General features: G+C 31.4%; 1 protein-coding gene and 1 long non-coding RNA gene across 2 annotated transcripts in view; both read left to right on the plus strand.

Annotated features, from left to right (window-relative positions):
- The first annotated feature begins 17,884 nt into the window (after positions 1-17,884).
- On the plus strand, positions 17,885-18,567 carry LOC143264879 (uncharacterized). Its single transcript, XR_013038851.1, has 2 exons — positions 17,885-18,051; positions 18,107-18,567. It is a non-coding gene; the product is annotated as an uncharacterized LOC143264879 (long non-coding RNA).
- A 4,277-nt stretch (positions 18,568-22,844) lies between these two features.
- timeout (circadian regulator timeout) overlaps positions 22,845-27,493 on the plus strand; it is a 312,058-nt gene continuing 307,409 nt past the window's right edge. Inside the window, exons 1-7 of the mRNA XM_012295970.2 lie at positions 22,845-23,016; positions 23,413-23,584; positions 23,671-23,824; positions 23,903-24,083; positions 24,161-24,292; positions 24,362-24,457; positions 25,043-25,206. Coding sequence (XP_012151360.2) covers positions 23,491-23,584; positions 23,671-23,824; positions 23,903-24,083; positions 24,161-24,292; positions 24,362-24,457; positions 25,043-25,206 — 821 coding nt within the window. The 5' untranslated portion in view covers positions 22,845-23,016; positions 23,413-23,490. The remainder of the gene's footprint in view (positions 23,017-23,412; positions 23,585-23,670; positions 23,825-23,902; positions 24,084-24,160; positions 24,293-24,361; positions 24,458-25,042; positions 25,207-27,493) is intronic.

The raw sequence follows: 27,493 nt of genomic DNA on the forward strand, positions 1-27,493 counted from the left end.
TTTGACAATGTGACAATTTGACAATGTGACAATTTGACAATGTGACAATTTGACAATGTGACAATTTGACAATGTGACAATTTGACAATGTCACAATTTGACAATGTGACAATTTGACAATGTCACAATTTGACAATGTGACAATTTGACAATGTGACAATTTGACAATGTGACAATTTGACAATGTGACAATTTGACAATGTGACAATTTGACAATGTGACAATTTGACAATGTGACAATTTGACAATGTGACAATTTGACAATGTGACAATTTGACAATGTGACAATTTGACAATGTGACAATTTGACAATGTGACAATTTGACAATGTGACAATTTGACAATGTGACAATTTGACAATGTGACAATTTGACAATGTGACAATTTGACAATGTGACAATTTGACAATGTGACAATTTGACAATGTGACAATTTGACAATGTGACAATTTGACAATGTGACAATTTGACAATGTGACAATTTGACAATGTGACAATTTGACAATGTGACAATTTGACAATGTGACAATTTGACAATGTGACAATTTGACAATGTGACAATTTGACAATGTGACAATTTGACAATGTGACAATTTGACAATGTGACAATTTGACAATGTGACAATTTGACAATGTGACAATTTGACAATGTGACAATTTGACAATGTGACAATTTGACAATGTGACAATTTGACAATGTGACAATTTGACAATGTGACAATTTGACAATGTGACAATTTGACAATGTGACAATTTGACAATGTGACAATTTGACAATGTGACAATTTGACAATGTGACAATTTGACAATGTGACAATTTGACAATGTGACAATTTGACAATGTGACAATTTGACAATGTGACAATTTGACAATGTGACAATTTGACAATGTGACAATTTGACAATGTGACAATTTGACAATTTGACAATTTGACAATGTGACAATTTGACAATGTGACAATTTGACAATGTGACAATTTGACAATGTGACAATTTGACAATGTGACAATTTGACAATGTGACAATTTGACAATGTGACAATTTGACAATTTGACAATTTGACAATGTGACAATTTGACAATGTGACAATTTGACAATGTGACAATTTGACAATGTGACAATTTGACAATGTGACAATTTGACAATGTGACAATTTGACAATGTGACAATTTGACAATGTGACAATTTGACAATGTGACAATTTGACAATGTGACAATTTGACAATGTGACAATTTGACAATGTGACAATTTGACAATGTAACAATTTGACAATGTGACAATTTGACAATGTGACAATTTGACAATGTGACAATTTGACAATGTGACAATTTGACAATGTGACAATTTGACAATGTGACAATTTGACAATGTGACAATTTGACAATGTGACAATTTGACAATGTGACAATTTGACAATGTGACAATTTGACAATGTGACAATTTGACAATGTGACAATTTGACAATGTGACAATTTGACAATGTGACAATTTGACAATGTGACAATTTGACAATGTGACAATTTGACAATGTGACAATTTGACAATGTGACAATTTGACAATGTGACAATTTGACAATGTGACAATTTGACAATGTGACAATTTGACAATGTGACAATTTGACAATGTGACAATTTGACAATGTGACAATTTGACAATGTGACAATTTGACAATGTGACAATTTGACAATGTGACAATTTGACAATGTGACAATTTGACAATGTGACAATTTGACAATTTGACAATTTGACAATTTGACAATGTGACAATTTGACAATGTGACAATTTGACAATGTGACAATTTGACAATGTGACAATTTGACAATGTGACAATTTGACAATGTGACAATTTGACAATGTGACAATTTGACAATGTGACAATTTGACAATGTGACAATTTGACAATGTGACAATTTGACAATGTGACAATTTGACAATGTGACAATTTGACAATGTGACAATTTGACAATGTGACAATTTGACAATGTGACAATTTGACAATGTGACAATTTGACAATGTGACAATTTGACAATGTGACAATTTGACAATGTGACAATTTGACAATGTGACAATTCGACAATCTAACAATCTGACAATCTGACAATCTGACAATCTGACAATTTGGTCACTTGGTTTGATCATTTAGTCATTTTGTCATCAGCTTATTTGGTAATTTGATAATTTGTTCATTTGATCAATTGGTTATTTGGCCATTTGGTAATTTGGTCATTCTGATAATTTGATAGTTTGATTCGTAAGTTCAAAAATTTATAAATTTGAAGGTATAAAAATGTAAGAATTCCAGAGTTTGAGTCGGAAAATTAAAAATTTGATACAAGTATATTTGAACGAATACAAGCGATGCGTTCTACAAACGAGCACCTCCGAGCAAATACTCTCCTGATGAAATGCAACATAATACATCACCTAATTCATGAATCACGTCCAATTGAACATTCAAATTAATAATTTGCTAAAAAATAAACCTTCCATTTACAATCGGTTAAATTCATAAATCAGCCAGCCTAATATAAACGTCGTGATTTACCAAGATCTTGTTCCAAAAATCTTAGCTTACCAAAAGGGGTAAAAGTTGAGATTCTTCAAGATGGGGGTAAAGTTCTAATTCCGCAGATTAGCAAACCGCTAGCTAGACGAACACCATGACTCTCGTAATACGATCTATCATTCCTCACCGCCTAACGGATTATTACTCCGATCAATCGCTTGATCAGGAAAAGAAATGGACTTTTCCTTGAAGAGGGTTGCTATAACGTGACAGATACGTTCCTGACAGGCTGTGATTAAAGATCGTCTAGGTCGGTAAGCTGGTTGGAGAGTAACGATGACATCTATTTTGAGGCTACCCCTCTGCCTAATGTCTCTTGTCGGATGTCTGTCCCAGACTCCCTTCGCTGATGTCTTCCGATCGCGATAACTATTCCTACAGGGACCAGCAGCTACGCATGTATTCCCAATTTACTGGTAAATCAGCTCATTACGGGTAATGTCAACACATCCCAATATTCTCCAGTTACAAACAGAATTTCGAAGATGCCTACAGATTAATTAATCACGTTACCAGCTGGCGATCATGCGCGCCAGGACTTTATCATTGTTCCCCAAGTTTTCAGCGTATAACTCAAAAAGCTCTATTAGCTATGAAAGCTTCATCTCGCCTTTTAGTTATACTTCAAAGAGATGAATGCAATGGAAAAATATGGTATTTGATGAAAGAGAAGGATGGAAATATTCTGTGAACAGTGTGATGAGCTTGGATGAAAATTATGTTTAGTTTCATCTAACTATTTGAACTATAAAAAAGAAATCCTTTTTTTGAACATCACTGATTGGTGGATTATTTCCAAACATGATTAAAGGTCATCTTGAAGGAGCTAGAGAAGCAAAGAGATGTTTATCTCGAGATAGAATTCTCTTTCGAAGTATTTCTTCCTCTCAAGAATCTCTGACCTTTCGAGATCAGATCTTAATCTGGTCCACGTATACACTATTAACGACGTAATACCACTTTGCACGGATGAGGACGAGAGTGAAAGTAGCCAGGGACAATTTATCCTCGAGTTTCTTAAGAACTTTATTCGACTTTATTCGACCTAACGGGATCTGCCTTTGATCTTCGACAAAATGGTCGTATGAGTTATTCAATGAGGTACAAAAAGTATATATAGTGGCTATAAATAATATGCTATTCTTACAGTAACATAACCTCTAAAACAAAGTAGTAAATTAAATATTTATGTGATGTTATTAACAATTTGCTGTTGAATGTTTTGGACAATACATATTTTATAGAAATATAGTATATTGTAACAAATGTTAAATAATAAGCTTGAATGTAATAGACTTGAATATAAATTATGATCATTACTAAGATTTTCACAAACAAACCCTGAATCGTTCAATTTGTACTCTAAATTAGTCATATTCTAAATTAAAAAATTTAATAAAATTTGCATAGTTCTAAAAAATTAAAAGGAAATATATTTTGAAAAAATATGACAATATACGTGAAACATATTAAAAATATATATTTCAGTAATGAACTCTAAAAATCCTTTAATGTTTTGTCGTCATTTGTTTATTTGTGATATGCATTCAAAGATCGTGACTAATGCAATTTCCTCTCCGTTCTCATGTTGACGTATGCTTTCTGTTTGCATGCCTCTGTTATGTATTATTGCTCTGTATCTCATTATTTCGGTTTCCACCCCTTTCGTGTACGTGCATTTGCACATATGTAAGCTTCTTGAAACGTCTAAATGTTAAGAGGAAGCGAACATGTATACGTTTGTGCTACTGCAGGTAATTAATTATTATAAATGTCGTACTTCCTTTTTCCATTAAACAGACCTCACGCTACAATAGCAGTTACTGTTTGATTAAATACCAGGTTACGATTACTTTTATGGTATAAGTACACTTTAATTGTTCTTTGCTTTAACTGCGAATGGAATAAAAAGCGATAAAAGAAATTTTTTAGGGAACTAAACTAGCACGAAATTTTGTTAAAAATATTCCTTCCTCAGATCGATAGACATATTATTTGATCATTTACTTTACTAAATTATTTTAGGAAATTTTTACGAAATTATTAACAAGGAACTATAAATTGTTGTTAAGAATTATAAACTATATGTATACAACTGTATTACTGATTTTATTATGTAACAAATTTTGTTATTTTATTATTATATAACAAATTAGTTATTTTCAAATTATATCAGCTTTGTATATAAAGTTATGTTAAACGTACATAAATATAACTTCTGTCATTTAAAAATTACAAATAGCTTTTTCAATAATCCACTGATGAAAATGGAAAATGAAAGTTCTGAATGAATGGTTAGTTTGATGACAATATATAAGATTTTTAGCACCAAGAAATTGGATCACAGAGGACTAGCAGCTGTTCAGTAAGAAACATAGGTTATGTATGCATGCGTTTTGGCTCAAGCAATAAGCCGTATTATTTCGCAGGAAATGTGAGGTGAGCCAATACGATTCGTGGTTCCATACTTCTGGATAGACCATATACGACATGTAATATGAACACTGGATACCTACGAAAGAGGGTGAATGGTAGAGGATGAAGGAGGGAAATTGTAGCTACGAGGGTCTAGCCGGAACCTAATGCCATAACCCTAACTATTCTAGAACCATTTACAGCTAGCAGGCAGGCTCTCACACGCGATCATATCAATGTTGATTCAAATAATATTTTTCTATTATTTCTCCGCATATTATATAAAAATTAGTGCGGGCGAGACAAATAATTTTTTTTTTAATTAGAAATAAATAACAGGGTCGGGTATAAGACATTATCTTTATGTCTTAATACAGGAAACAGTAAAATTCGTCAGTACAAGAACGTGTTACTGGTTAATGGCACATATAAGGATTAGACTTTTATTGCCTGCTGAGCTGCAATAGCAAAAGAAATTAAATTGCACGAATATAAATCGCTGGTCACGAGGACAGTAAAATTTAATAACGACAAGTTTTAAAAAAGAGATAATTATAATTAACCAATAATTTAAGTAAGTAAAATGCTCATCTTTTGATTTAAATTCTATTACTTAAATTTTTCAGTTATTTTAAGTATATTGTACCAATTAATATACTTGAATTATTTATTTAATATGTGATATAACAAGGTTTCATCATAAGATACAAATTAACAATTATAATAAAATAATTAAGACCTAATTTAAGACTTAATTATAATATTTAACAATTCAGCATTTTATTATTATTCAATAATAATTTAATCTTATATTGTAATCTTAATCATCACAGATATACGAAACCGCATAAATAATATTATTTTTGGCAATGTTTGATATAGAAGATGATTATTCCGCAATGGAAGAAGAACAAACACGAAATCTGTTTAAAAATGGTATTTAAAGATAAGGAGTTGTGTTCGTGATTCAAATTATAATAAAACGCGAAGCTGGCCGCAGCTGCAGCGAGAATCTCTGAAATTCTGCCAAAACACATTTCCTTTCACAGAGCTCGTGAAACACGGATGTGGCGCAAAGGAGTGGGAAGATTGCCTGCCTAACTGGCATGAAGTCCCACGGGAATCCCCGAATTCGTTCAAAGCTTTCCACGTTACGTTTATCACTAATGTCAATAGACACGTTGCAGAATACCAGACCCAGCAGTCTGTGGATATTGATTCTTTTAGGCATGAACGTGTGTGCGTATCTACGACGGCTGCTACATGTGGTCCCTGTGCAAATTACATATACACTACCGGTTAAAAGTATGGCACCCTGCTTCGATAATAACATGCCAATTCCACGATTTATGGCTTCAAAAATTTCGGTATTTTTAATTTATTTTATCTGCGCGTATACCTGTATTTATGTACTTTTACATTTCCATGTTTTTAAATTTTTATATTTTTAAATTTCTATGTTACTGTATTTCTATATTTCTGAATTTTTGAATTTCTGAATTTCCGAATTTCTGAATTTCTGAATCTCTGAATCTCTGAATCTCTGAATCTCTGAATCTCTGAATCTCTGAATCTCTGAATCTCTGAATCTCTGAATCTCTGAATCTCTGAATCTCTGAATCTCTGAATCTCTGAATCTCTGAATCTCTGAATCTCTGAATCTCTGAATCTCTGAATCTCTGAATTTCTGAATTTCTGAATTTCTGAATTTCTGAATTTCTGAATTTCTGAATTTTGGAATTTCCAATCTATCCATCACTGTTAAATAATAATTACTCTCTTGCATCATCATCCATACTTTTCTAATTAATTTAACCCTGCTGTAAACTACAAAATTTTAACCCCGTTATAAATCATTAGATTAATTCTAAATTTCGCATAAATAAAAACCATAACCCAAATAGCGTTTCACAACACTTCTCAAACAATCGCATAATAAATCCGAAATACTATTTTGCCCAGAATGCAATTTACTAAATCTCCATAACATTGTGCAGTCAATATCATGCCTGACCAGTTATTAATTGAGAGAACACAAATATTTTTGCGATTCACTGCATACGGACCTCCCATCTGTAAATTGAGTCGTGAAAATATTTTCATTTATTCGGATCAAAGTCCTTGCAGTAATGATTGTTTGGAATAATGATTGCTTATTACACTCATACATTTTGGAGCAATTTTTTATTCCCTCAAATTTTATAATTTATTATATTAAACAGAGTATATTAATTTAAATGAAACTTCAAACGAAATCATTTTCATCGATTCGTTTTTCATTGATTAATTTTAATTTGAACGTGTGACTGGTTCTAGCTATTACAAAATTTCTAGTTATTACAAAACTAGTGAAAATGTTCTTTAACTTCAGAGGAGAAAATCGTACATTATAGTTTATAATTCCGTTCGTTATAATTCAATAAAGTTAGGAAGTGTCTTACATCCAGCAATCTATCAAGATGAGATAATTAGGTTGATGTTCGAGGATAAGCAGGTAATGAATCATTGGTTATCGAAGGTGTAAGACGTTGATTTACCACAGAAAATAAATGACGAGTCAAAATAATTTGAAACTGATTTCGCAGTACAATGTGTCCGACACCACTTCATAATGCAAATTATGTAAATTGAAATTCAATAAGTAGTCGACAGAGGGTGAATCGTTCATTATTAACAAGCAAATTTGAAACATTTATTTGAGGTTAATTTACAGTGTTCAGACAAATGACAATTCGAAATAATCTAAAATTGATTTCGAAATACAATGTGTCTGACAGAATTTCATTTCGTAAATTATGTAAATTGAAATTCAGTGAGTAGTCGACAGAGGGTGAAGTTGATTATTAGCAAGCAAAGTTGAAACATTTATTTGAGGTTAATTTACAGTATTCAAAGACAAATGTCAATTCGAAATAATCTAAAATTGATTTCGAAATACTATGTGTCTGACAGAATTTCATTTCGTAAATTATGTAAATTGAAATTCAATGAGTAGTCGACAGAGGGTGAAGTTGATTATTAGCAAGAATAGTTGAAACATTTATTTGAGGTTAATTTACAGTATTCAAAGACAAATGACAATTCGAAATAATCTAAAATTAATTTCGAATTACAATGTGTCTGACAAAATTTCATTTTATAAATTATGTAAATTGAAATTCAATGAGTAGTCGTCAGAGGGTAAAATTGATTATTAACAAGCAAATTTGAAACATTTATTACAGGTTAATTTACGACATTCAAAGACAAACGATTCGAAATAACATAAAATTTAAAGTACAATGTATCTAACATTGATGTAACCTGTAACAGATTTGCTTTTAGTTCAATCTTCATGGTCACCTCGTGGACAAACGTCATCCACGTGGAATTTCTGGAAGCTGATTTATTGTCATTGAATCATTCGATCCACGTCAATCGTTTATTGAATCAGTGTCCATCAGTCACATACATTTAACGCGCGCAGCCGTTAATAGCGGAACAATCTCTACGATACGTGAACGGAATGGCGAGTATGTCATGTCAACACGTATGGCGTTACGATTTCACGCGTCTTGCCATTGTTCAATCATTCCGCTGTTCTATCCGTAACAATTAGAAAATCAAACATAATGATGCATCTGATTCCTCCGTTGCCAATATTCGCGGTAATATATTACACGCGCAGAGATTGGACCAAACAATGCGAACACCTCGTACGTTATAATTTGGTTCAAGGATAACGGGTCAAAGGAAAATGCTCCACGCAATTTTATTTTGTTTGATTGATTAACTGATTGATTTTATAAGGACCTTCGCTCATTTATTTCGTTTGGAACGTTTAAAAATATATTCTGAAAATGACGAATAATTACATCTTTAAGACAAAACATGTTATTAAACACAAAACGTGTTTTGAATAAAATTTTTATATTTTGTGGAAATGAATAAATATCTTCAAATTGAATTTGGTTATTTATTTAATGTCGATACGTCAAAAGTATTATTTCTGACATAAATTTACAATCACTTCTGAATAATTATTAATGTATAATTATTGTAAAATTATTAATAGAAAAAATTATTGCAAAATTATTGATAGAATTACTATTTGCTAAATACAATTCTTTCGTTCCGATAATGAAAGTACAGAAAAATTGAGACATATTACATAGTTGTTACCCGTAATATAATTGCAATCAGGAATAAACGAAAAGTTTCAGTACGTATTAGTATAAAATATTCAGAGCATATCTCGTGTTTCTCCTCGAACGAATTTGCAACCACTGTCAACCATAACGATCATTCATTCTTTACAGAAGCACTTCGTACCAGCAAATGAAGCGTGAAACATCTTCCTTCTCGAAGGGTATCTGCACCCACCGGTGCCTTCGAAAACCAGGAAAGCGTAGCTGAGGTACGAGCTATGAAATATTTCGAGCAGCAACGATTAATCGTGACTATAGATCGTTCAGGCAGAAGTAACAGTCTTAAACCCGCAAAATAATTTATAACGCGTACTCGACCCCCAATAATTTATCGTATACACCAGCGAACCAAATATCTCGTTGTTACAAATTTACATCATATCGCCTTTTGATTATTCCGATGAAATATAATTTCGGCTGCAAAATTTATACTTTCTGCATTAAATCTTATCGAAATACTTGTTATCAGTTTAGGTTAACTCATTTTATTATTAAAATAAATAAATTATAAATTCTCTTGTTGCAAGAGTTCAAGAATTATTTTCTAGAATTGTCAAAGTGAAAACCACATTGAAACACAGCTGGAAAAAATGTTGATTAATTGAAATAGAAAATTAGATTAATCTCACATTTAGAGTTAGAACGAATTAATATTGAAGCATCACATGTGATTAATGTGTCATATAGAAAAGGAATATAATACAAAAGATAAGTTATAATCGTTGCTTAAAAATAAGCGACATGCAAGGAAATCGTACATAAATTAATTTCGAACATTAATCAGTAGAATGTAAAATTTATATTTGTCTCGTTTATTCTCACGACAGAACTGTACCGCGTTCGACCATAAATTTAAGTTTATTGCAGGCAGCTTCCAGTTTCAGAAAAGTGGAAAAATTATCAGCAACAAAACCGTCGGATATACACGCACTGGATAAAATTTCAAAGTTGCTTTGCCGGAGAACAGAGTCCCAAGTGCAAAAAGTTTATTCCACAACTTTGACTTACTTTTCCGAGGTACCACCATTTTCTCGTTTGTAGCAGAAATTTTACTGCGCGTACGCCAGCACAAGAATCCAAACATATTGATACAACTTGTAAAACGAGTTGGAATACATACGGTCCAGTCTTCTTTATTTTATGCGGAGGTCGATCGAGCCCCTTTATTCAAAAACAAAGAGGCCATTGATTGCCTCGAAAGACGGGTTTCGAAGGTTAGGGTTATAGAACGGGGATCGCCGCCAATAACCGGCAGCTTCGAAATCCCCCAGAGACACTCTCGCACATTTTTACCCTGTTTCTAGTTCCGCCGAAATGAAAACACGGAGGGTTTTTGTCAACGCGTGGGTTGCGATTTTCTGGCAAGTTTCACGAAGGAAATTGACGAAACCGTTGTTCCCGTGCGGGAACGTCGCACGGAATAATAAAAAAGGGAGCGGTAGAACAAACCTGCTTGCATGTATAGCCGGGAATAATGCGGGGATTTACATGCGGATGCGTCTTTCGCAAAAAGGCGAGGGCTTTTGTCCCGTTTTGGCCCGTCACAACGTAGGGAAACAGCCCCCAGCAATTGCATCGGCCTGTAAACGAGTTGTTAACGGGTGTTTTTTATTATTTGCGAACGACCTAATGTCCTCGAGTAAAAAGTGCCCTTTATGACAACAGTTGCGTAACTCTAGCAGCAGGACAAACTTGATTTCAGCTGTATTAAACTTTGAGGCGAAAATTTTGCTGGAAATTTACTCCATGTCTGACGAGGTATATTATACGGAAAGAAAAAAATCTGTATAATAAATGAACAAGAAGTTTATTCTGGGTAGAAATGATTGATTCGTTTGCGGACCTTCTTTAATAAATTATAGTAATTTATAGGAAATAGCAAAATGTCAAAATAATGGTAACAAAATATTATAATAAAATACTCGCAATGATGTCTGTTTTTTAGAATATACAGAGTATGTTGTCTGTATACAGAGATACAAGATATTGTTTACTTAAACAGAAGGATAAAATGTGTTCTTTAAAAATATGGCGCTGGAGGCACCTTAAAAATACGAGAGTCGAAGTATAACCTAATACAAGTTATTTTACTGGTTTATTCTTTTTCAAAATTAAAACAACGTTGTTTATACAAAGTTTTAAAAGAAATGCAGTCAAAAGAGTTCTTTAAATTGTTGCATATAACATGAAAGATTAAAATTGTGAATACACAAAATATGGCGTACTCATATTTTTAACACAATTCGATTTTAGGATCAAATTAAATTATAATGCACATAACACAGGATCCTCAATTAACAAAATATGCGTAATACATTAATTTTCTTCCTTCGTTTCAACACTGTAATAATAACTAACTTGCTCGAAGATTAACCTAACCTCAAAGATTAACCTATCCTCAAAGATATTCGATGAAATAGAAATTTTCGACTGAAATAAAAAAAGTAAATTGCTCTCAGTCGAATGTCATTAAACGATCAAATTTCGCGTTCAAAGAGAACAATATTTTCCCCGGCTATTTAATTTCACGAGTTGCTTGCGCAACTATTCAATTTCTGTTACGCGTTGTCATTCGTCGTACAAGTACGTTTAAGTTCAGATTGCACCATCTGCGACCGTGCTCGTCGTTGTTAGAAACTACCTAACCATTCCATGGTCCATCGCATTTGTGTTCTGTCATTCGCTCACGACTGGACACTCACCAACATCAACGCCATTGTATTACAGTTTCGCTATGTCAGGTTCAGTACCTACCATTATTGTAATACGTGCCACCGTCGCTGTAGTCTCCCTTCATTACGAATATTAGACATCGATCTACTGCCATGAAGTAGACGACTTTCCTACTTCAAGGGAAACCATAGTCTCACGCGGCAGCTTACGAAACATTTGATACTAACAAGGGGGTGGTCAGACGTTGATGTTATTGTTTGAAGGAAGTCTATTGAGGGTTATCAGCTATGTTTTGTCTCAAATAAGCTATATTTATACTTAAGGAAAATGTATGCATTGGCAACTACAATCTTCTTACTATTAGTTGTTTCATTTTATTAAAACGATATATTAACGAAAGCCTTAAAATATCGCAGTTGAAAGTACTTTATTTAACATTTTAAGAATGTTCTCTTATCGAAGTATTAGCGAATATGGATGCTTATAAATTACTAAATCTGTAATATTATATGAGTCATATACAAAACTTCCACTTTCAGACACATTTACTTATCATCAGCAGAACAAGGAAAAAATTGTCTACTAAAATTTTGAATTTACTTCAGCCATGATTAAATCAAACTTCGATTTAAATCAAACTCCTTTACCTAAATTTTCAATGTATTCTAATGAAGAAAAATCATTGAACATTTCCATCATAAATTCATGAATTTCTTTTCCTACACCGAACGTATGTATCTTAGCAGAAATTATGATATAGCAGTTCTTTGAGGCAGTGAATCGAAGCAGAATCATATAACGACGTGAATTTTGCTATCACTGTGTCACAATACAAAGGTAGATCGTAACCCTCTCTCATGTTCAAGCTTAACAAGCCATGATGGTGAATTAACGTCTTTGTAGAACTGGAGCGTAAGCTTATAGTTGAGCTCGGTATATTTCTGTGCATTACACCCACTGGGGTAGCAACTTCAAAGAAGCGTATTTTATAATCGAGTCACCGATCCGTGTAAACGCGACGCTTCATTTGTCACGATTGAAAAAAATATTCTTACATTTCGCTGTTCTCAGGCGTGCACCTTTATATCTCGAGACTGGTCGATAACATTTACGTGGTGGGCGTGAGCTTGTTTTAGAAAACGCTCGGTATCTTGGTACGAAATGAATGTGTCTTGTGAATAGAATAATACTTAGAAAGATTGTTAAATAATAATAATTGTAATAAGGTGATTTAAAAATTAATATGTGTGTATTAAGTAAAAGAAGATTATTTGTTAGACATGTTACGTTTTTAGGTTATATTGAAAACTCTCACTTGTTGCGGATGAAGTGTCTTTATATCAAATGAAGAACTTCTAATATTTACCTGAATTTTAGGATAATGTACACATTAAAAAATGTTTCATTAAAAATAATAAATTACCGATTATTTAGTAAAATGAAACTATAAATAAATTTGTACGCAATTAAGTTTACTAATTCATTAAATGCAGGCGTTTTGAACAGCACTTAAGAACACTGCATAAAAGTGTTAACCTCTCACAGCCCAGGCATTGTTTGAAAAATTCAGAGGCAATAGAATAATTAATTCAAGCGTGAGAAAATTGCTTACTAACTAGATTAAGTTCTAAACACGAGTACATCGCTGTTGGCGGAGACTATCTGATCTTCTCCGGACTTTTGGATTACATCGACATTTACAGGGCGATAGTTTCCCTGATAGTCACCGCAGCATGCATGGGGAGGTGAACTTACTGTGTACTCATTAGTACGCACGCTTTGATCGTGTTTGCGTGATGGAATATTGTGACAGGGATAAGAAGAGTATTAGGGGTGCTAGACTTTGACGCAGAAACTGTTAATAAAATTTGTTAGGGTGGATGCATCGTTTGTGGACATCTTAAAAATTTTTAAACTCGTTGATTCGATACTAGCTTTGTGGACGTTCAATATGTTTTAGGTTAAGAATAATGTACAACGATAAATATATGAGGGATGTAACATAAAGTAATTTGAATATTTACTCTTAAAAATTTGACAAAAACAAAATTTACCTGTCGACAAAAGTTGATATACATTTCGACAAAGGCATCTTAATTTAATTAATTTAATTAATTAATTTAATTTAATTGATCACAACATATTTTCGGAATATTACATTCAACTTTTTATTTTAATAATTTTGAAACTACACGTAAGCTGTCCATACATAATAACATATATGTGTAGATGTTTTAATTGATAAATATGGCAATTTTGATGGTCGTATAATTTAAGACTAAATTATAATAAAATTGTTCTTGACACTCAAACAAACAAATTCTCATTTCCCCAGTAAGTAAACTTCTATTAAAATTTCATCATTGCTTCAACTTCGATCAAATTTTCTTGCATTCTGTGCATACAATTCCAAAGAAAAACCATTAGTCAGACAACTGAGTCAGAATTTAAACTCTAGTTTGTAGCTATTAATTGTAGGCAAGGTACTGGAGGTCAAAGTGAAATTTTAGCATAGAAACTTACGTAGAAATTAAAGTCTAATTACAACCTCAAGGCGCTATTTACGACCACTTAGGTGAGCTGAGACTTAAATTAGAATTTATGAGGTTCTATTTTTAGCTTGCAGCTTTTAATATTTACTGACACCTGATTCTGAGAAATCTTATTCATATTAGCACATAAGGTACAATAACTGACAATATACTTGTAAAAGTATAAATTTGTATAAACATTAATTGTGTACCGATGTGAATCAAATTTTGGTAACTCTTTTTATCTTAATTAGTATATTTCATGAATGTATTACTTTCCAGCTGATCAATAAACAGGAAATTTAGTTTGTTTTCGAAAAGCTTATAGTATTTAATATTTCAAGAATTAAACAGTACTTATTTGGCAATCAGATTGTGTGGAGAAACAGGTGGCTACACCGACAAATACAAACCATCTGAACTCCACAAATAGCGTGTACATTAAGTAGATCCTGGCGAATGTAATGTTCTGTTGGATGGCATACTCGCCTCGAAATAATAGCATTGGCTATGTAAACAACGGAAAGGAGGAACCTTATTACGAAATATCTTGGATCCACTTCTCTTTTGCGGTGCATTAAAACCGCATCAACCTATTCCGTGAGCGGCATTTGTATCGATCTTGTCAATATCGAGCAAGCTGTTTCCAGCGACCTTCTCTTTTTCAGAGGAAAGCGCAATAAAGCGACTTGCAAAGAAATCAGCCTCACATACAGAGAGTATATGGAAGAGTAAAACACGATATCTCTGCTCGCAGATTTACTGCTTAACGAAATCATTGCTCTCGCCGAGTGTAAGTCTATTTCCCGTTGAACTGGATCAAAGAGCCCTTAATACAATTATACGGAAACCTGAACAACCTCGTAATGTTTACTTTGTGATGTACGTTACTTGATTCACAACGATTTAGCGGAAGATGAAGTTTCTGGAAAGGAAATAGCAAAACGAAAGTAATTACCGAGTTTTTGTATGTAACAAAGACTTATGGAAAATTATGATTTTGAACTTTCGAAAGAGTCTCATTTTTCATTTAATTAAGTCGTGATGAAACTTGAAATGAAACTGTTAAAAACTTTAAGAAATGCAGTTTATAATGTGTAAAGAACAGTTAAAAAGTATGAAGCATTATTAAACTCTTGTATCAGTATACACGTGGATTTAATTCTTGCATGGTCTTACAAGGTCAATTAAAGTGTCATGTGAAATTATTTATCATGATACAACTGTAAATTTTGTAACTAATGGAATTGAGGATTATAATTTCTTGTTGGTATTGATGTTGTGAATTTGTGAGGTTATGTAACTTTACTGTGGATTTTTAAAATGGAGAATATCATTGTAATATAACATTGAAGCACGAAATTTAATTATTGAAAAGAAGTAATTATTTGAAATCTGTGTGCAACATCCTGACGTACGTATAACGTTTTGTATAACACAATACAAATAAAGGGAAAACAATTTGTATGTGAAATCGAAGCACCTTAATATTAATAATATAATTTTCAATAATAATTAAAATATATGTGATACAACTGCAATCTGATATAATATATAATTAAACTTCAAAAAATCGGAACTTTCGTACTTGATGTGTGTTCCAATTCTTCCTATGTTAAATCAGAATTACACATATGACATATGTATAAAAAATGACAACTTTGTAATTAAAAAATTTCAATGAAAAATGATATAGTACAAACAATTTCCAAGTAGATAATTTTTAATAATAATTTTTGTTATTATTAATTTACACAATAAGTTGTACTACACAGATTATTCCGGCAAATATTTCTTAAATGCAAATTTCAATAAATGATCCAACTCAATAACAAAAATGAGAAGCTCAGATAGCAATGCTTTACATGCAACACGTTCGATTTTAATTACATTTGAATTACACGGAATTCCACGCCACATTTTGAATCAAATTAAATTTACCAATTAATTAATCAATGTCAATTCGGTGTACAATACCAAATATTTCCCACATTAAATCGGAATTATAAAATTTGATAAATCGACACGTTTGCATTAACAAACATTTGCAAGTTCTCCTTCACCTTTACTTAATGGATTTGCTGCAAATTATTGTTTTATTCACACCAGGGATAAAATAATTGCAGTTTATAAAAACATATTATATTGTAATGTAATAAAAATATTTAAAAGAAGAAGGATATTTTTAGGAAGAAGAACTTGTACAGAATCTTCAATCTAAAAAAAGATTCCTTTCAGTTTGTGAAATAAAGGTTAATTGTGTAAATGTCATTAAATTTTACGACTAGGATGACAGACTATTCTTCAGCAGTAGAAAACAAATGTACACAAGAGATTGCAGTATCGAGGACTTTTTTTAACAAATGGATTTCCACCACACGTATCATCAACTTGCAGAGTACAACCACTGCACTTTCAACAACGTGTCGTTCCGAATAGAAGGTTACATGCTGTCGTTGTGTGATTTTTTTCACCAGGATAAAACTCCGCTTGTTTAAAAAGGGGCCTAAATTTCTGCCTCGCAGCAGAAATCCACCACACACGCTCAAGAGAACAACAAACCCATTTCAAACATACAGGTCACGTTTTCTATCGGTTTCCAAGCAAAATTGTTTTTTCGGTCTTGAACGTGACGCACACACAATGTTTTATCACGATATACGGACAATTTTATGATACCATTTAATAATAACTATGTTTGGTACACATAGAAATTTATAATTACTTACAAATCTATAAATAAATGAATTTGTCCAGAAAATAATTTAAAAAAATATATTAAATATTACTCGTCGAAAGCTTTTGAATTCTTTCATTTGAAAGCGGATTTAATATGAAATTAATATTTTCGGAGTCATCGATTTTGTTTCGTTTTTCTGAATATAAACATGAACAAGGGTTGCAAGATACAGGAGGGTGAATATTTGCTGACGGAAGCAGCGTCAATGACGGATAGCTGGAAACATTAACGAGTGACTTATCGTCTGTCACGACCGATATTCCAGTTTTCACAAAACTCCCGAAAATGTTATTCTAGTTCATACCTTAACCTTTACTCAACTTTACTGACACGTGTACATTTAACCTTTCTTTGAAAGGGTTAAACTTATAACATTTTTATTACATTTTATATTAAAGATGAATAACAAAATTTTCCTTTATGTATTTTTAATATTCGATACTTCAAGTACTTGCATTAAATTATAAATTACAAATGAATTTAATTTAAGATTATTATAAAATGACACATTTTATAAAACAGCCTGTGAAGCAAATTGCATACTAAAATTATGGAAAAATGTGCAATAATTATAATCGATAGAAAATCAATAAATTTTACTTGAGCACATATTTCAATTCGAGAAAGTACTCGAATTTATGGATAAAGTACCTACAGTTTATACCATCACGTTTATACTGCGGTATTTGTCCAAAAGTTTTTAAACAAAAGTTCAGCGAAACTCATCTCTCAATCATTCCTTACTTCATCAAGTACTATGCGACTTTTTCCTACTTTCACGATTAAAACAACCTTTACGAGGACATTGTTTTGAATCAATTGAGTCGATAAAACGAAACTAGCCGAACGAGTTGAAAGCCATTTCAGTAATTGAGTTTCTGTTTTGAAGAATGGATAGAGCGATAGCACAAATAAGCAAAGCGGATTATTTCAAAGGTAACCAAATAGAAATTGATGAGCAAATGATTAGTTGTATTATTTATCTTTGCAGAGTATTATAAACAAGGTAGTAAATTCTAGCGGGTAAATAGAAGACAAATGCCACAAATCGTTAAAAATTGGCTTAAGTTTTGAAACAAAGAATTGTTCAGGATGTGCTATTATTTAGATGTAAATCAATTTTAATTTCAATCGCATATAACTGAAATTAAAAATGAAATTAATATATTAGAAATGAAATTTGTATTCAACTTTGATATGTAAAATAATTTACAATTTCTGAAACATGAGGGTGACAGAAAAAGTTAGGTTATGTTCAACGATTCCATTCCCATATGCTATACGATGAATACTAATACATTATACATGTAAACTAATACATCAAACAAAGTAAAATATTATATAAATTAATATGTTTATAAAATAAAATATTGTACTAACAAATATACTATATAAATGTATATCATGAACATAATAATGTACAAATATAATATTAAATTATACAACTTTTCACATGTGTATACAGTAACTTGAACTTCAAAACAGAGTATAATATACCTTAGATTGAAGTGGAACAAAACTTATGCGTAAGAGTGAGCACGTATCTGTATAGAATACATACTGTTTCCTTAGTATTTACCATTCCATAATTAATCTACATATTAAGAAGTCAGACCCACTCTTCGTAGAGTCTGAATGTACTTAAGAAGTTTCAAGATTCAAACATCAATGCTACGACTGATGAAATTTGAATACAAGTTTAATGTTGAAACTGCTAAGAGGGTGTGGTTATTCGCATGGCTGTGAACTATTGAAAATCAGTCCCCTCATTCAGCACTGCTGGTACACTCTGACGAAGCTGGGTGACAATTTATTACATATATAGCTAACACCGAGATATTATACCGCATATTACTAGAACTTTCGAAAAGTTACGAGGTACATGTAATATCGATGAGTTTCTGTCCGTGGCACATTCGATTTCACTTCAAACATTGAAATACAACTCCATTATGATCGACACTGTAAATGAAAGAATATACTACATGTAAAAAATTATATTAAAATATTTTGATAATTTAATGTGAAAGTTTACATAATTTTATTTTATAAAGAAAGCAAAATTTATCATACATAAGAAATAAAAAGTGCAACAGCTTTTTAAAACATTGTACATTTTTTACCGCGTGCAGCTTATTCGTCACACCAAATAATTTATTATTAATGACGAAAATAAATTACGTAATAAATTTTAATAAGCACGTAGTATTTACATAAACTGATTAATGAACATCAATAAATTACGCAAAACTGGACAAATTTATTTTGCTGTAACACGAAACTGTATTTTAATTTGAAATACAGCGTGGATAAAGAACCTATTTTCGGTACAAATAGTTTGCTTGCATGACATAAAAAGAACGATGTCAAATATTTCTACTCTGAAGACTGCATCAATCTTACAGCTTTGTCCTTGTTTATTTTTAATATATATTTTATTCTACATTTTACATATTTTCTATAATCCTTCATTAGTAATAAAAATATATACATTTTATTACATTTCACAGAATAGTTTCTTATGGAAAAAATTATATAATGATTTTAACACATGTTATTGTAACTATTATATTATGTTTTGTAACAGTTGAATTTTAATGCACTGTAAATTAAATAAAAACTTTCATTTATTTTATGAAAATCGGACTACCCTTTTAATAATGCACAGAAAATAAAAAAGATAAACTTAAATTCTTCTAATACTAACGAACATAAGTGAGTTCATATCGCCTTTCTGTAAAATTCATCAAATTAAATCTACCATCATGAAGTAGTTAAAATTTTCTGCATATCTGATGCTAATACGTAGAGATTCGTTTTTAATTAAGCAAATTGCAAAAGCTCATTAAAATTTGTAATTGTGATATGCTCTTCCCAAATGAATTTTATCAAAAATTTTTTCTTCCTTTATTTAAACAGTAGAATGATAAAAAATTTCAATTTTAACTCGAATAATCGAGGTATACATGTTAGACGCACAATTCCGTAGTTTAATTACTGAATGGGTTTAACATGAAAGATTCCATAGCTTGGTGGTAGAAAATTATGAGCAGATTTTCAGAAGTTGGGCACATATTAAAACCCATTTTGCGTCTAACGAGTTTCTCATAACGAGCATTCAAATACCGTTGCTCTATAAAATCACTTATAGTTCATAGCACTGAACAGAATCGCTTTATTTCAACTTGACTGCCGCTTCCAACTCACTCGCCCGCCAGACAGTTATGTTTACGCGCGACGAAACTTACGAAACTTAAGCAAATTAACTAACTAACGAGTAGATTACCTACACGACATTTAACTGCCAACTTCGCGCAGCAGCCAGACTTACAGTTTTCCGCGATAAATTACAAAGAAGCCTGCGAAACATCCCTTTCCAATATAGAGTTCTCGGTTATTATCTTGGTTTAGCGAAATAAGCTGGGATAAAGCATGAACGAGGTACCGTGCTGAGAATTAGAATAATTATGAACTGCTTTGTCTTTCCCGTACATTTCAAACTTTTAATTAGAGGTCATAGTATTATCAAATCGTTTCATGTTCGATGCAATTTGATGCAAACATTCTATGTTGTACACAATTAATCGGTGCAAAAGTAGATTTAGATCGAGTAAGATATAAATATTAAAACAGTTAAAAATATCATGTTCTAACAATATCTAATGTATTTTGAATCACTCTGTACAGGTGTACTTTGTGTATCCCAAAAATAGAGGCGCGAATATAAAGCCGGAACGATCGGCAATATGTGTATTCAGAAAACTGTTCATCCAGTTTGCACAATATGCGGGAACAGTACAAAGAAAGGAGATAAAAGGGCAATATAACAAAATGGACAGACAAGTGTCGATAGAGAACAGCAACTAAATGGCCAATAACTTATTGACCCAGATACAGCCGATGATATTGATCAACCACAGCATGCATGTCCCGCAATAGTTAAACACATCCCCTTTTAGTCACTATTCTGTGTCCCCGGGATGATCATGTGATGGATTGCGGAACGCCATAGAATATTAACACCCTCTTCTCACTTCACTGTTCTCTACCAAAATGTTTCCTTCGTTGCACGAATCTGTGTAATTACATTACTGTTATATTTCGATGAAATGAAGAATTGTTCACAGTTGTTGTTCAACCGTGTTACTTATTTTTAAAATATCCTACTTAATGTTAGAAATCATTTCGAACGTGTTACTTTGTATACTCGTTATAGAAGAAAAATTTTCGTACAGTACAATTTTTATAGTATGAAGTTATTCTATAGTACATAATATATCTATCACGTTATAGTGTTATAGTTTACTATTGTCACCTATTTTGCTGTTTAACCTCAGCGATCTAATACGTACCGTGTCACAGGTCAGTTTATTCACTTCTTTGCTATTGCTTTACCCCTAAGCTATATCTTCGTTGCGAAGTCTTCGAACGTTCTTCCCGAACTTTTTTTTTTTCGTATAGTCTAGCAACGAAATTGGATTTATGGCTTTATTTTCCTCCATCGTGGACAATATCTACTGCAGATTGCTCGACGTGGAACGCGATTCTCGGTATTATGGTGAAATAATGGAGCCCTTGTGTCCCTTTCACGTCGTCCTTGCGGAAGAAAAGAAAAGGCTACGATGCGGATACTGACCAAAGCTTTGATACGCTTCGAAGTTGGTAAAATATATTTTCCGGGAGGTCCACGAGAGCGGGATTCTGCCTGTTACGTTTTTTGTCCATCGTTTTGTGAAAGTGGCGAGAAATTTTTGCTTTCAAGGCGAGCCCAGAAAAAATTCCAAGTATCTCTGATGTTTGCAAGTTCAAAGCGAGTTCACTTGAAAGTAATTAATTAAATATTTCGCGAAAAGAACGGCGCGGTATTAAAAGTGCTATTTTGGAATGAAGCTGTGAAAAACGTGTGGAGAAAAATGAAAGTATGATAAAATTAACTTCTAAATTGTTCTTATAATTTCAAAGAGAGGAATATTATTTCTGGCCGCAAATGAATTTTGTTTTTCAACTCGTTTAAGGTGCCGTTATATGAAAATAAAACGTGTTAGCGCGCTTTCATTTCGAATATTTTCCTCAATTAGTTTTGTTAGTGATATTTTGTGGAATCTGAAAAGTTGTGTAAATAGAACGGTAATCTTCACATTAATTATAGGAGATAGCTCTTGCAGTTTCAAGAGAAAATACTGTGGTCTACTTCATTTATGTTATTAAGTGCTTATGTGCCAAACAATTATAGTAAACAGAATGTAGCAGTTACAGTACACACTAAAATTTTACAGAATTAGATAATAATACAAATAATCAATTTTCAGATAACAAAATTTAAATTAAAAATTTGTGAAAACTTCAAAGTGTATTCTAGTATTGAAATCTTTTAATAACCTTTTATCAACAGTCAGAAGCATTTCAGTATCATTTATTAAATATATTGAAACCCAATTTGAACATCTACTCTTATAAAATAAGCTCACAATAAATTGCATTACATTAATTATTATAATATTATTAAATTAGTAAAGGAATACTTAAACAAATTAAAAATATTTATTATCAGAAGCTTTAAATTAACTTTATAGTCAAACATTAAATTCTAATTAAATTTGAGAGTTAAGGTTCACGCAACTGTTCACGAGATCAAGAATTATACCGCTAATGCAATTCTGGTAATCGCATTATAACACATATTGATTAGGTTCAAATTCGATATATGCATAGCAGGCACTCTAGTGGTCAATTTCATAAAGGCGCCAGAAAAAGTTTGCCGCGTTTTGGTCATCACCTGTTGCGTGCGACATGTAATGCATACTGTGTTTGATGTTTAATGTGTTTACTCTAAGTGTTGTGCATTTTCGGTGATAGAATGAATAAATAGTTATCATCATAATTCAGATTCTTGCTGCAAATGTAAGTAATCATTTTAATAAAACTATTTTGTATTTGTTTTTGAAACGTTAACCTCAAACATTCAGCATGCCGGTAGTGTTCAAGAGTTCTAGTATGATTACAATAATTTTATTGTATGATTGTTTAAATTTAGTGAGTATTTATTTACTTTTATAGGTATGCACTCTTACATTTATCATATTTGATCAATTTTGTGAATTCTTACAGTTAGAACTATTGTCTTGACAGTTGTGTATAATATATTATATTAGAAGTAGTACTATTGAAAGTGTTCAACTTCTTATGAAACATCTATAATTAATTAGATATTAGCTGATTTATATAACTATACCCGCTGTATTTATTTAATAAAGCTATAATATTATTTTGGTACAATACGTTTGTTTTTAATTACAGGTATACCAAAATATTTTAAATATCATTTCTTATAAAGAAATTCCATACTGAATAGTTTATTACATAAACCGATTCATAATGCCTGATTATCTTTCCACTGAGCTTGCAGCCACTTGTGCTGCGCTAGGTTATTATGATGGGTCTAAATATCATTTAGACAAACATTGCTTAGGTAGGATTATATAGTAGCTGTGAATATACATTTTAAGCTGAAAAATTTATTCACGTTGCTTATTCATTATAACAATTTCTTCATAGATGTTATAAAGGATTTAATTAAATATCTAAGAAGGGATAATGAAAATCATGTTGTACGCCAATTTCTTGGGCAAGCTAAACTGCTTCAAACTGATCTTATCAAAATCTTTATTGATCATTCTGATAAATTAGAACTTTGGGATGTATTGTTAAGGCAAGTAATAAATTATACAAAGTATACTGTATACCTCAATTCTTCTATGTTATTGACCATAACTTATTATATAACTAGGTTAATCATCAATTTAACAAGTCCAGTTTTCTTAGTATATAATGAACAAATTCCTACCGATAAAGTTCAGCGTGCAATATATCAAAAACTTATTTCTTATACACAAGATTATAAAATAGCATTAACAGATGATCGCATATGGACTGCATTAAACAATCGTTTAAGTGAACTTCTTAAATTAGTAAGTTCTCAAATTTCATCTCTACACATTATGCTAATATTTAGGAGTAGATATAACTGCTCCTTTTATTTCTCCAGGATAGTGCAGAAAGGGGGGAAGAAAAAGAAATGATTATTGAAAGAATTCTTGTCTTTGTTCGAAATGTGTTACAAATTCCTCCAGATGATAATGAAAAACGTGTTGATAATGATGTTACAATCCATGATGAGGTATGATACAGACTATTGTTTCCTTTTTATTTATAATGCTAGCTATTCTCTATACTACTTGTTTATTAGGTTCTATTTGCATTCAATGCATCTGGACTTGTTGATATGTTATTGTTTATCGCTAGTAATAGAAGTGAGGAACAATACCATTTGCAAGTGTTAGAGGTAAGTCAAAAATAATAATATGTTTATAACATTTCTTAAATATTAGTATTTTAAGTATAGTACTTGTTAACTGAGTTTGTTAGAAGAGATTGTTATGCCATAATATTGTGATATTAAGGCTTTTATCAAAAGTAGTGTTTCGATAGAATTTGTGTAGGAAACCACTACTACTTCTTTATTTAAATTTATCAACATGACAATAGTTGTCCACATTTTTTATTTACAAAATCTGTTTTCGTTGTAAAATATTTTAATTAGAATTATTTTATTTAGTGTAATGATTGTCTGAACTTGTATGAAATATCCATAAAATTACTAAAATCCTTATTTCTTAAGATTTTGTGCGATAGTTTCCTCTTGAAGTGGAGCCGTAATAATTTAGTTCTTATCAAAAAATTTTGTTTTAAATACAAGTGAACAAGCTTAAATAAGAATTCAAAATTACTGAATACAAGTACTTCATAATAAACTTTACTGTTGTTAAATTTCCAGTTGTAGAAATATGCAAATATGTAAATATAACACTAGAATATGTAAATAAAATAAAAAAATATATGAAAATGTATAACAAAATTTTCTTATTAGATTATATCGTTAATGTTGCGCGATCAAAATGCGAGTCAGTTAGCAAGGTCTGGGCTGCAACGTAGTACAACTGAAAAAGAAAGAGATGAAGCAATACTTTTAGCTGCTCGTCTTAAAGAAAAACAAGAGAAAATGGAAAAAATTCGAAAGTATGCAGGTAGCAGGTAAGTTTTCTTCTCTTTTACCTACACATCTTTATATCTTTTTTCTTTTACTTTAATCAAGATTTTGCTTCAAATATTTTCTTCAAATAAGCTTCTTACAAAAGAAAAAAATCATTAATACTCTTTCAGCGTTTGTTTAGTCACAATTACTCTACCAATATCGAAATATATACATTTAAATGTGCTCTGCACAGTTTTAATAATTTGATTTTTTTATTCATCTCTAATTTCTCGGAATATCCAATTTTCACGTTCGGAGAATAAATATTTGAATGAAAATTATTTCCTCGTTTCATTGCGTTCGATGAATATTCTTTTAGCTAGTTTTCGTTCTAATATTTATAGTGTTATGTGAGTGTTTTATAAACAGTAACATAAATTGAATATTTAAATTTTTCACATGAACTCACATAAATTCCTCACTCAAACACAATTTATTTACATTGCATATAAATATGTATGTCTTCGCTTAAAAGTCTATATAAATTTTATAGACAATTAAACAATTTTATAAAAGTCTAATGAAATGATTCAAATCGTTACTGTATTTAGAAGTAACCAGTCTTTTTGAATTATACATAGTTATGTGGTTGGTAAAGCTATGTACTAATTTACTCAGAATTTCATTATAATCCTTAATAATGGCGGAGCTCCTTTTGTCTTTATATCATCTTAAGCACAGTCGCGATAGAAATATAGCGTGGTCATAAATCATACGTCTACAAAGGACTATTCATTATACTTGATCGCGTTTTTAGCACTAAAACTACATATTGTTATTGACAAACTTCGTTAACTTCACACGTTCGCGCTGATTGGCAGTTTAGTTTGTGGATTTCTAATGAAACGAAAAAATATTTTCGTCAAACTATGTTGTCCATACTTAGCTATTGATAAAACGTCAATATCGTTTTTCGCAGGTTCAATAATATTGACAGTGTACACATATTGATCCAAAGTCTGCCTAATATGTTTTTCATTCATCAAACATTTTAATAACTGAATATTTTTCTGCTTCAGTTAATATTATACGTGTACATACATTCGTAGATATAAGTAATAAAAAAGCTGCCTTTAATATTTTGGCAGTCAACATTCTGATAAATTCAATTGCATGTGTGATTTTTGCATGTATCACATCAAAGACGTGTACACAAGGTAGCGAGTAATTCACAGTTAAACGCACGATAAAATTTAAATACAAATACGACTCCTGTGGGATAAACAAGCGATTTTACCCACGAGGGTTGTACCCTTAGCGACAAAGTGTAATATATTCAAATGATGGCGGTGGTTAGATACGCAATGATATGACCTAGTTTTTGCAGAAAGCCTATGTACCGCCCGACTAAAAGCTTTTATCCACTTGTTGAAAAGTACACGTTTTATTCTTGTATCGTGCATTATTCGCATCTTTGTACTACGTGCCACCATTTCCTGTAGAAAGCTTTTTGCAGCTTGAAAAAGAATCAAAGGCAGTAAAGAGATCGACCTTTTTCTCTCACCCGACGAATTGGTCGGCGAAGAACACAATCGGAAGCGACAAATGACGCAATTCAGAAAATCATTTCAGGTTCGAGGTTTTAGGGACGGTATAAAATTTGTAATAAACTCTGAGATTTAGTTTTTACGGAGAAAATCCTGAATCGAGAAACAGCGGTGTTTCAAGCTTTACATTTTTCAATTAATCATGATTTCATTTACAGGGAAAGCTTTTATATTTTTAGTGTTTGCGAACTGGAATAAAATCGCGTATGAAACAACTGGTTAATAATTACAATAATTACTTTTTAATTATTAGATTATATGGCTTAGTTTATTTATTACAAATTTAATAATTAAAAAGAGTCTTTAGATAAATTGTATTGAAAAATTTTCTTTAGCAAAATACAAGATATCTTGAAAGTATTTTCCGTAAATTTTACATTTTATCAACAATTAATTGTCATTTCTGAACAATTATTTATGACACGAAGAAAATTTTATGAATTTCTTTTTTCTTATGTCACTTTATAAGTAATAAAAATCGCATTATTTTGCTTCGTTCTTAATGGATTGAACATAATATATTTACTACATGGAAAATATTTTTCTCTCGAAAAATATGCCGGTACCTGCTTTTTCATCGTTTAATAAATCTATCTGCGAGTGACAGCTACCTTTTATTCTCCCGATTGAATTTTCAGAAATCATAAATGAAATTGAATTTGAATTATCAATTTTTTTCAACTTATGCATACTGATTCGCACATTGGTTCTTTTTCGTCGTTTTTACTTCGTGCCTTCA

The sequence above is a fragment of the Megachile rotundata genome, chromosome 7 (assembly GCF_050947335.1).
Source record: "Megachile rotundata isolate GNS110a chromosome 7, iyMegRotu1, whole genome shotgun sequence".
Taxonomy (NCBI): Eukaryota; Metazoa; Arthropoda; class Insecta; order Hymenoptera; family Megachilidae; genus Megachile; species Megachile rotundata.